The sequence below is a fragment of the Egretta garzetta genome, unplaced genomic scaffold (genome assembly GCF_000687185.1).
Source record: "Egretta garzetta isolate BGI_Z169 unplaced genomic scaffold, ASM68718v1 scaffold81, whole genome shotgun sequence".
Taxonomy (NCBI): Eukaryota; Metazoa; Chordata; class Aves; order Pelecaniformes; family Ardeidae; genus Egretta; species Egretta garzetta.
Genome location: NW_009258671.1, coordinates 2,832,342 through 2,844,520, shown reverse-complemented (window position 1 = coordinate 2,844,520; position 12,179 = coordinate 2,832,342). Strand labels below are relative to the sequence as shown.

Genomic DNA, 12,179 nt, shown 5'->3' with positions numbered 1-12,179 from the left:
AGGGAGACAGTGGTAAACGGGGAAGGTGAAACACCTTACAGCAGGGATGGCCACTCAGCCAGGATCCTTCCCTAGCCAAGCCATCTCACATTCTCTGTTGGATGTAGTCCCTACACTTTGTGAAATCAGATGGATCTTAATCCTCATTCAGTTTGCACATACCTGAAAGCTTAGCTCCAGAAAATCTTTAAATACAATGAGAAGTACTGTACTGAATGTAGGGATTGTTTTCTGGACTTTCTCTGGCCATTGACTGTACTTGAAGATTTCTCCTTGCTTTTAGGAGTTTCGTGCCAGGAAATTCCAACCTCTATCTTTAAGGAATTAACATAGCACAATGGATCAATACAGCTTTTCTGCATATATATACCTCTGTTGCTGTGCAACTAATGCTGCTCTGAAACAAGGCAGTTCCCTCTGTATTGGATGGATGTAAACCTCTTTGCTGTCTAATGCTATTGAATCCCTGGACTTCAGGAACTGAACCCAAGCCTGCAGGTTCAGCAACTGGGCAGTGAAGTTCACCATCCTGAAGACATCTCCAAAAATGGCCACCTTGATACCCAGAGGCAGAAGCAGAATCTCTCTCTCATGCTGCACAGGAGGGCTTGGGAGACTAACTTCACAACAGAAAAAGGCTCTTAGGTAAAATTAGGGCAGAAATACCTATTTTTCCTTCACCTGCATCACACTGAGATAATGTTAAGTTTTTAATGGGACTTGGATTTCCTTTTATGTAACACCAACCTCTTCAGAAAATAAATCACTGGCAATATCACAGCTACTTTATGGTCAGTCCCTTACCAGTCACTGAGTTGATCTTTATTTCATTGAAATAAATGGGAAGCCAGCAAGGGAACAGATCTGTCTGATGACAAATTTGTGTATTTTAAATTTAATTGTCTTTTCAATCATTCTCTTGTGAGGTATATTCATTATTGTTCAAATTTCCAGTAGAATGGGAAATAAAGTATCGAATGGAGAACTTTTGCAGTAACATTTGCATACTCAGACCGAACTAGTGCTAAAGTAGAAATGAAATAACTTACCTTCTATGAACTACTACTTAAAGCCAGAGAAGGAAGGAGAAGAAATAAACGTATCCTAAAAAAAAATCCATTGCACACAAATACAGAACGTAAACTGGTATATATATATATATATGCCACTCCTAAAATGTCCGTTTTTAAGGTATCAAGAAGCAGATATAACATTACCTATAACAAAATTAGTTTTTGAAGATGTTTGCCCATACTGTTGTTCAATATACTTTGGCTTATACGTCACCATGCCAATTAAAGAATTGAACTGAATGATACTTGCACACAAATACAGAACGTAAACTGGGTTCCCAAAGAGGTTCTTCAGTGATGGCAAGAAGTCTGCAAGACAAAATGGCAGAAATGACAACCAGGTCAGAAAGAGATTAACTGCTGTGAATAATGCTTTGCAACATGTTTGCGCCTTCCAAAGAAGGACTGCAGGACATTACAGAAGGAATCCATGAAGTCCCATGATGCTGCTAAGAGCTTCCCCGTTTCTGGATGGGGGAACAGTGGAGCAAAATATTAAGCATCAATATTCCAGAAGAGACACCTGATTTTAGTTATTTTCTTTCCATCATAAAACAGGACTGATTTGGTTTCTAGGTGTCCTCGACAGCCACAGCATCTTTTAGCTCAATTTGGGGGCAGAGGGAGCTCAAGCGCAGCTGACAGTAAGCACAGATGTATTGAGTTACAGATTCCAAGTACTGAGGGAAAATGCTTTTGGCAAAAATAGGGCCAAAGAAATGTAATTGTGTGAAACAGTTCCTGTCTACATCCAGGTAGCCCCTAAAATGCTGTATCTACTCTGTGCCCATCAGATATTGTATGTGGTTTTCTGATGAATGACCTTAGAGAAAAAGATTTAGCAGAAACTGAGGTTGTCATATTTTTGACCCCCACTTCTGCAGCAGATCTGTGAATGAAAAGTGTTTGCAGAGTTTCATATTTGCTGGGCTACTAGTGTAATTTTTCAAATCTCAGCTGGAGAAATTCTGTATGCAAGAGCAGGTCCAGGGAACAATTAGAAGACCCTTTTTTGTACATACTAGTTAGCTGGAGAGTGACATCTGAGGGAAAAATTAATGCTGAGGCCATAAAAACATGGCCTCAGAAAGTATAAAGTATAATAGCTAGTGAGAGAAAGACTCAATGGGCAGGAAAGAAACTCTACTGACTTGCCTTTTGCCATCTCAGCAATCTTCACTTGCTGCTGATAAGGTTTGTGTTGATCCTTGTTATCCTCAGTGATGAACTTTGAGTGCTCGGAAGAGGTATTTGAGTCCTTTCTGCTCTCTGGTTTCGGGAGGTGCTTTGGCAGGAACCAGAAGGGGATGCCGGCCAGAACACTAATCACACCAGCGATTAAGTAACCCAGCCACCAGGCTCCCACCCACTGCACGTCCTTGTGAGTTATTGTTACGCTGTCTGGAGAAATTAAAAAAAAGGAGAAACAAATAAATGCTTTTCAAGAATGTTTGCTGATGAAGGAAGGTGATTTTGCAGGGACTTTCTCCAGAGGAGTCCACCCCCATCTCACCAGGTTTAGCTGTGCTATGTGTCTCTATGGGTGTTGCAGGAGCAGTTGTGGGGAGGCAATAAGGACTTGTTGATTCTGTGACACAGCAGCAGCCTTCCCCTGACACCACAGGGTCCCCAGCTGTGCCGCTCGCGTATCCCCAGAGAGGCTGCAAGGCCCAGGACATGGGGTAGTCCAGGCGGTTCACGCACTTGCTTCCAGTCAGGCTGTTCTGCACAAAAGTGCCAGGGGAAAACCGGGTGGAAGGTGTTTTCTCAGGAGGAAGGCAATCAGGAGCCTCAATACCCATTGCAGAACCGCTTTTCTAGGCAGCAACAGTGTACTAGAAAACACAGGCACACAGCTTTTGGCAGGATCCTGAGCCTCAGTCCTGCCTCCTCCCGGTGCCTGCTGTCCCCCCAGAGCCTCCTCACCAGGGCATCTCCTGGGGGGCACCAGCTGCAGATCTGCTGGGGCTGAGGAAGAGTCAGGCCTCCTACTTCCTCCATACTCATCCTTCTTGCTGGCCTTTTCTGCCTGGGGCATGGCATTGCTGTCATCATTTTTGTTTCATAAAGGGCCTGCTCTAGCCCCGCTAGCCCCTTATACCTAGAAGATGACTAGAAAAAAAAAAAAGGCATTATGGAATGTGGATGAATTTTTAAAACCTGAATTTTCTGACTTACCCAGATCCACAAAGCCAATGTCAACATAAAGTTTGGCACACAGGGATCCTAGAAGAAAGCCAAATATTGGCCCTATAATTGCAACTGTCTGTACACAGCCTGCAATAGAAAAGAGGGGACTGTTAGGCTTCTGAGTTAAAAAGAGCACTGGTTCTTGCTGTACCTAGCAGCAAAGTATGATGTGTGATGGGTAACCAGTGATACGGTCTTAAAATACTGAACCAACCTTTGCTTGCTGGCACATCAGTTACACAAGTTAGAACATTTTCAAGAAGAAAAAAGCCAACAATAAAATGTCCCCCACTACACTGGCACTTCGACTTTTGTTGTTATCATCCAATTAGAGAATGTAATTCAGCCCAAAGGAAAATAAAAATAGGGAAGTTAATGACCTAAACTCAATAGCAGCACCAATCTAGGAACTCTCTAGCCAACTCGATTAAAGTAACTGGAAAGAAATGTCTATTACTTAAGTGAACAGATCACTTTAAGTTGTGAAAAACCTAGAAAGGTTTAGGCTGAAACATCACTTTGCTTTTGTATATTAAATATTCGTATATTATAATATTAAACTGTTTCAATAACCCTCAGCCAAACTTTCTGAATATTTTGAATCTTCAAAATTGATCTGGAAATTCAGGAAGACTGAGAGAACCTGACTTTTTGCCTTTTGCCAGGTTGGAAACTTGTCAAGACAAGATGCTGATGGGGAAGGATTTTTTGGTAATATTTCAGGTGAATGTGCAGAAGTCTTCAGGCAATGAACACAACCAGAAAACAGTGATACCAACTTTTTAAAGCCTCAGCACTATTGTTTATAATTTTAACTGAATCTGGAGGGAATGTTTTGAGTGCCTGCAGAAATTCTATTTTAAGTGCTTAAGAGAGTACATGTTTTTTATCACTTTCCAGAGAACTGAATGTGCACAGAGGCTCAGCAGTCCACATCCAGAAGAATTAGGAAGATTAGGGTAACAGCAGGAACCTAAGGTCAAATTCTTTCCTCAAATTAAGATAATGGAACTGTGCTGGTATAATTAAAGGGGAACTTGGTCCCTTGAGAGTACATGACTGTTAAATAAACTTTAATATTGGAAATTATGCAAACAAAACAATCAGGGCAAGTTAATTCAGTAACACTCATGCCATTATTCAGAATGACTCAGTTTCCTCTGGGGAAAAATCCATCATGAAAAAAAAGTAGTATTTATTTTACCGATATATAAGGCAGCATTCTCCTCAATGGCATAATCATCAATGTATGTAATTCCCAGAGGCTGGATAGGAGTTTCACCTATTCCACGCAAAAGATTTCCCAGTAAAACATAGATCCACATGGAAGAGCCTGCTTCTTTTTCACACCCTGGGTACATCACAAGGGAGACAATGATGCATTTTTCATTAACAGTTTGGTACTGAATGAACAGGACTTCTAAAATACTTCTAATGTGGGGAAACCAGTATGAAAACTGTGAAAAATGTTTTGTGAGCTGTGGGAATGGCAATGTTAACCCAATCAGCTTGAGGTGGACACAAGTTTAACAAGAACTTCAGTCAAAAATATTAGAAGTTGGCCAGTTTTATAAATTTGTTACCACATCCCATTTTAGAAACATTTTCCACTTCCTTCTAACCAAAACTGGGGTCTCCTAATGTAAAGATTTGGGAAACATTGACAATAGTGAGCACTACCAGCCACATAGAGGGTTTGATTTGATCACTCGCAGCTTATTCATGGCCAAGCATTGGGGAGGAAGGCTCCTTGCCCATGAGGACCAAAACTCACCCAGAGGGGAGACAGTTTTGTGGTGTGCAAAACCGGGTCAGTAGGCAGGGAGGGAAACAAGAAGGGAGTCTGCAAGCTGGGAGACCCAAGCTGCTCTTTCCAGTGGGCCGAGGATCTAAAGGCACTTTTCCCGGCAGAGGGAAGACCATGACTTTCCAAGGTCCCCATGGGAGACTGGTGTTTCTGCAAGCCTCAAAGTTGCTGGAGGAGACAGCAAGGCTGGAGGAAAGGCTGCGGCCTGAAAAAACTCTTGGCAGTGGGCAGTGGCAGTTATAGATTTATTTTTAATAAATTTGCCCCAGTCAGTAAACCTGGCTTTTCTGTGGGAAAGATTCATCTGATTCCCATTTATTATTTTTTGCATTCCAATAAACTATTGCATGAGAGTTTGGGAACCTTTTGATGTATTTTAGTGTGCTTTTGACAATATTTGGCAGAGATCATTCTCACCTGCATTTATTTTTGCTTGAGATTTTTCTAAGGTTGAGAGCGGAGTTTGGCTTTTATCCTGCAGGCATGGAGAGATGCTAACAGTCGAATTGATGGTGGAAGGAAATCTTTCATACCGATATCTGTTTATAAACAAAAGTTGTGTTTTACTGTCCCAACTTAGAAGAAAAAGCAAACAGATCTGTTACTACCATGAAAGATAGGCCCATAGCACTTAAATGCAAATTTCATCTGCATCTAGTGCTGCCAATGATGGTTTACCGGGATAAATGGAACTCAGTTTATACTGCGGTACAACATGAAAATTGTCCCTTCATTTCTCTTTGTGTTACAGTGATGCATTTCCATTTAACAGGCATTTTGCTCTGCTGTGATGCATGAATCTGTACTAAGAGATTATCAGACAGTGGGTGTATCCTCTGGCTTGTGTTTAATACTCAGATTGTCTTCCTGAGTTTAATCATCACTTCACAACTGAAGCTTCAACAACTCTTAAACCATGTCAAAGTGTGGCTGATCAAGATCACAGACTAAGAAAATGATAAGTTGATTACAACTAAGAATAGCATATGTGTTAAATTATTTGCTCTACAGTAATCAGTATTTCCACAAAAAAATATTAAATTGAGTAACCACAGCCACATGTGCCTATTTCTATGGGAATCTTCACAATCAATACCTAAATATTTTAGAGAGCCAACATTCAGTGTGCATAGCCCAGTTGGAAAACACCAACCACTTTGCACTTACCGTCCCATGAAGAATTGGGGCATCGCAATTAGGAATGTTCCAGCTGACATAATTAAGCAGCCTGCTCCAATTATTCTTGGCCTGTGAAGCTTCGCTCCGAAGTAGCTTACAAGAATTATGATTAGGAGGTTCCCTTTGAGAGTACAAAAGGAAAACTGAGTTTTACGGCTTGTTGACAAGAGATCCCCTAAAATAACAATTCCTAGTGTGTGATATAGGCAGCAATTTCATGGGGAGAGGGCTGATTGTGTGGGGTTGGTGTTTCTCCCTCTTTCTAGGGATTCTTACAGGAGCACAATGCCTTCTGTGATAAGAAACCCATAAACTTTTGGATAAGCAGCTGGAAAAAAGTGGAAGGACTGTGCCAGCTGAAGAGAACAAATAACCAGGGAAGCAGGAAAAGAGAGAATCAAACAGAACTTTAAACATTTAGGCTAAGATTTCATTCCCACCATAACCGCAGTCCACTGAACACCCACAAGATAAACTCAGTAATCTGAAATCATAAGAGATGATGTCTCTCTGGAAACCTTAGTGCAAGAGGGAGGGGGATGGACTGGACAATGAAGGTAGATTACGGTTAGAGGTTTGTACTCTTGCTGCTTAATAAATCACAAAGGGCAAACGCTTGTGGGGGAGGTGGATTGCTGACAAAAGGAGAGAGAAAGAGGAAATCTGTGCAGGTAAATTCTCATTCAACAGTCAAAATTTCTGTTAGTGTTAATTAGCCACGCACTAAGCTTATCAAATTACAAAATATTTAGGACTATGTTGAATTGCTTGTATTAGCAACCCTATCCTACCCAATGTAATCATATTGACAGCCATGCTGATTTTTACTAGGTGAATCTTGCTCAATTTTAATGGCTCAAGGAGATTCATAGAATCATTTTCCACAAATTCCATCACTGCTTTCTTCTGAAAACAAAAATGGGTTTCTACAGCACATACCAATTTCAAAACTGCCATCAATAACGCCAACCAGAGAGGAAGGGATATCAAATCTTCTTTCTATTTGTGTGATAGTACTTTTTAGATAACTTCCTGATAGTGCTTTAGCAAAATAAACAAAAGACAATGCACCAAGAAATATCTGTGAAAGAAATTGATAGTGATTAAAATCAGGCAGTAGAGAAGGCTTTACTTTATGTGTTAGTTTTAAACAATTTTTACATTCCCACCTCTTCCTTTCCCAAATAACCACGTTGATATTTCTCCTACTTTTTATGAAATGCTAGATTGCCGATTTGTTCATTTCTTATGAGCAACAATGATATAAACTGAACTTGCTATCAGCCACTGCTAATTTCAGGTAGATGCCAAAGCTACTGATGCTCTGAAGGACAGAGAGATGGATCACCCTCCTGATCTCTCCAAGAAGCGGCTATCTTATGCAATAACAATAAGGGTAAATGTTAAGTGTGGCTTGGTGGGGAGGTGAGTTATTTGGGCATTTTTTAACATAGGCTTTTGCAGTCTGCTGGATTTGAGAGTCCTGTTCTGGTAAACTGTTCCCACTAAAGCCCAGGGTGGCCAGGAGGGAGAAGTCTCTGCCTCCTGTTACATGGCTCCATGAGTCGAACAGTGGCCTGACTGGCAATTCTCTTCTAGGCTCATCCTTTCCCCACCAGAACGCTTGCAAGCTCTAATACATACATTTTCTTTTGAGTGCACACTGCATTTTGCTGGGGGGCAACCTTCTCTCAACCTTTTGTTTTGCAGAGGCAGCTATTTTCTCTTGGTTATCAATATATCTGTTTTAGTGTCTTAGTCTGAATCAGAAGTGGGCTCTGGAGATAAAGCTCCCGCCTCTTTCACTGTGCCTTGGTACATACTGCAAATGTGCAGACTTGCATCCCTTTTATACAAAATTAAACTGGAAGATGTGGTCCAGAAGGGCATTACATTCACTTCAACCACCAATGGCTCTTCAGTCTCTGGGACAAGAGTAGAGCTGGTCTGAAGTAACCCCCCACCCTGCAATGCCTACAGTGGGAGTGCAGGGTCCTTAGCACCAACTGTTTCACTCCTGCAGAGCCTAAATCTGCCTTCACTGAATGCAGAGTTACTGAGTTTACAAGCTCTAGGGATACTCACACGTCAGGCAATTGGTCATGGAAACTGCAACATTGATTTGTACCTTCAGATGCAGGTTGTGTTGACTGAGTATGTAGGGATGCTCTTTGTAAAAGATGTTAAAAAACCAAAACGAACTAAACAAGAAATTAAAAGACACAGTAATGTTTTGTGTAAAGAGAGATCTAGATCCTTGTTCTACTGCTTAGGCCTGCTCTCTGAGCAATCACGTTTCCAGTAAGCAGGTGCTCTGAAGCGATGTACTCACCTCCAGTGCAATACTCCTTACAACATCTCATTTGACAAGGCACATTGGTAATAACACTGGCATCACTGTTGAACGCAAATTCTTGTGTTAAGGTTCAAATATATCTCTGTGTCACATTCAACACACTTTATCCAGTGCTGGTTATTCCTCCTTCAGAAACACTTGTGGGTAAATAAACAGTATCTGGTTCTTATTTCCCACAGTGAGGGCTCTCAAAGAGCTCTCTAGTAAAAATATTGCCATAATATTTTACATTTTCTGTGTGTTTATGCTCTTGGATTTTAAATAGTAATGTGAAAGCAAATATGGTTTTTCACAAGAAAATCGTATAGGTCAAACTAGAACTTCAAACATCTGTCTCTCTTTGGCACAAGTTTTTCTGCTGGGTTTGAAGCCGTCCCAGGAGGGAGATGGAGACCACGTGCAGTGGTGGAAAAATGCTCCCCAATTTAGAGCTGGGACATGAAGGTGTACGTGATTTCACATTCTTCTGTGGTTTGTCAATGACTGTAAGTAAATATTTCACCACATCTTTCTGGGTAATAAAGGCAATTTTAACATGTGGGAAGGCTCATAACTGGCAAAAACAACCTGTTGAATCTGCATATTGTTTTGGTAACATATTAGGCAAATACAGATCTGAAGCAGACTTTTTTGGTGACTTAGAAATAGCTTTAATAATTTCATACTGACTCATCAAAACATAATCAGAACTAAAGAAGGGTTAGTTCACCAAAGAGGTTTTTCTAAGTCCCTGGAATAGGTTAATCATATTGGTTTGGGTTTCCAGATGACAAAAATTTTTGGAACAGAAAGAGAGTGAGCTGAAATATTATTGCTTTTCTATTTTTGGAGCTAATAAGCTGATTCCTGACTAGCTAATCTGTGACTGAGGGTTTATTCAATGAGGGAATCGGATTATTGCTGCAGCAAATGGAGGAACAATGATAGAATTACTATTATGCTACAGATTTAATTAACACAACTCATCTTTTATTTCAGAACAGGACCCCATTGCTGGGCCTTTACAAGATCAGACAAAATCAAGGAGAATATTCAGGAATCAAAATAATTTTGTTGCAGCCACAGACTCAATTAATCCTTCAATAGATTAGCTGCTTTACATAATTTATGGACTTCAGGTTAACTATTGCTGAAGTCATTGACTGTATTGGGAGCTGGGTTAGTATCTGAAAGTAGATACGTGTGTTTGTGTGAGAAAAAAACCCGACAGAAATAAAGACTGTGCAAGATGAAAAGAACTAGGCAAGGCCAAAGTCTCATTTGCCATACGACTCAAATCATCTCATCTCATTGCCGTATGGTGGCTTACTGACACCTCACTCAAGAGAGTGTCAGCATTTTACAGCCTGGCTTTGGAAAGCGGGTAGAGATAGTAGGCAAAGCATCACGACGTCTCCCGTATGCCAGTGTCCCGTACAGGGAGGAATGGTCCTCCAAGGTGCAGTGGTCCTACTGTCAGGTAGGTACAGCCACATTACAAGGCTTGAAGCAGGGAGCTTCCATTGCCTCGAGGAAGCCCTTTGCATGGGTGAGATAAATGCAGATGCGGCGGTGATACTTCTGCGGTTTTGTTTTAAAGCCACCTCATGCAGAGCTCTCTCAAATCAGGAATATTACAGTAATACTTTAATAATATACCACTCAAAACACATGGACCATAATACAAATATTATTTTTCAGAGCCCAGAAGACTACCATGGCTACAATCTTAAAAAAGCAACCTGTACTGTCCTACCTGTCTGCCGATACTCTGTTCTTAACTTCAGTTACATAGGGTGGTGCAATAAGGAGGATATACCAACCTTTCAGGATGACCTTTGAAGATCTCATAACACGCAAACCTCAACCAACATGTTATATTTGAACACTGACAAATGTGAGGCAAATACAGATTGGAAGCAGACTTTTTTTTGTGACTTAGAAATATCTTTAATAACTTCATCCTGACTCAGCAAGACATAAGCAGAACTGAAAAAGGGATAGTTCGCTGAAAAAGAGGTTTTCTAAGTCCCTAATGGAATATTCAAAAGCTCTTACTCTACCTTGATACCTCCACAACACGACTGTTTTTCCTTGGATGCGGAAGATTCAGATTTGAATGAAGATCGGTCCACATGAAGGGTGGTGGTGTTTGAGAAAAACCGAGTGTTTTCTTTTGATGAAATCTCCATGATGATGTCCCCTGCCTCTAAAGCAGAAAACATGGAGAACATTTTAAACAGGCACCCTATTAGCTCAGCCTCAAAAGCTCATCATGTGACAGCAACACCCCGCTGTACTGTTTGCCCTACAACAGCAATTATCAAACCTTACAACAGAATCTGACCAGTGCACTGGATGTTTAATTATGGAAATTTGCAATCCACTTGCCTATAATAATGAAGATTAATTCATACTCAGCAACCAGTCATCATCTTCATTCGCTAGCTATCATCAATGTGATTTCATTGAATATTTGACCAAGCATTACCGGCAGACTAAATGAGGCTTGTTAACATTTTAAACAACATTTCTGGAGCCTATATGTAAGTTCAGGTTTCTAGATGTGACCATGTCTGCAGAGATTTCTCAGAGCTGATCTCTGAATTTCCCATAGATCTGGGACATTAAGTAATTAGATCAAAGGAAATCTAACCCTGTTAATGAGGGACTTGAATTGTTTTAGATTGAAACATTAGCTGTAATCGTCTGATGTTAGCTAATGAGTTACACAAGAATAAAGAGGTTTAGTTCCCTTTACCATTTGAGATAGAGCCTTAGGGCTCAGTGGTCAATTGTTACAGGAAAAAAATGTGAATTTGCTTCTTTGCAGGTAAATACAAAGAAGTAAAGAAAACCTAAATGCTGCACTTTGGGAACAAAAGATATCAGTAATTCTTAAATCTCTACTTACATACTGCAGTACTTTGTTCTTAATTTCAATCTCTAAATCAGATCTGAAAATATTTATGAAATCAGCTTCTGTGTTCACTTTTAAGCAGCACTTTGTTTCATATAACTGCTGGCTGAAAACACGAATACGAGAAGTTCCTGTCCCTTTATGTTTGTCTAAAGACACAGATCTTACATAAGTTTTATGTATATATATGCACATGAACATGTTTTCATGGCTTCCCAAGGGTCTGTGCAGGAGGTACTTGTGTTTCCAGAAATGTAAGTGAAAATAACAAAAGTATATCTAGATGCTAAGATTTGCTCATGCAAATACTTGCCTAGGCTCTGTTCGTATATGGACAAGGCAAAAAGGCTGCGGCTACGGTACCAACATTTTCACTGAGATCTGTCCATCACATCAGATGAAATAAGAGCTACTGACTACATATAAGAGAAATAGTTGCATCTGGCACTGCCCCAACAGGGACTCTAATGTATTTTCTCGTCAGTGCTAATGAGTATACAGATTTTTTTTGAAACAACAATAACAAAATAAGAATGCTTTGTGCTTGCTGCAGAAAACGTATAACCTATTCCTGCTCTGCTTCTGACTTTCTTGTGATCTTGGGAAAAGTCACATCATCTCTCCATGCCTCACTTCTGAACTTGTACATTGGGGAATGACAGCATGTACCTCACA

General features: G+C 40.4%; 1 protein-coding gene across 1 annotated transcript in view; it reads right to left on the bottom strand.

Annotated features, from left to right (window-relative positions):
- The window catches only part of LOC104135122 (solute carrier organic anion transporter family member 1C1), a 22,164-nt gene extending 11,388 nt beyond the window's left edge, over nucleotides 1-10,776 (bottom strand). Inside the window, exons 1-9 of the mRNA XM_009648733.1 lie at nucleotides 10,648-10,776; nucleotides 7,189-7,330; nucleotides 6,238-6,370; nucleotides 5,488-5,609; nucleotides 4,468-4,614; nucleotides 3,252-3,350; nucleotides 2,229-2,474; nucleotides 1,218-1,382; nucleotides 473-492 (exon numbers count right to left, since the gene is read on the bottom strand). Coding sequence (XP_009647028.1) covers nucleotides 473-492; nucleotides 1,218-1,382; nucleotides 2,229-2,474; nucleotides 3,252-3,350; nucleotides 4,468-4,614; nucleotides 5,488-5,609; nucleotides 6,238-6,370; nucleotides 7,189-7,330; nucleotides 10,648-10,776 — 1,203 coding nt within the window. The remainder of the gene's footprint in view (nucleotides 1-472; nucleotides 493-1,217; nucleotides 1,383-2,228; nucleotides 2,475-3,251; nucleotides 3,351-4,467; nucleotides 4,615-5,487; nucleotides 5,610-6,237; nucleotides 6,371-7,188; nucleotides 7,331-10,647) is intronic.
- Nucleotides 10,777-12,179: the final 1,403 nt, after the last annotated feature.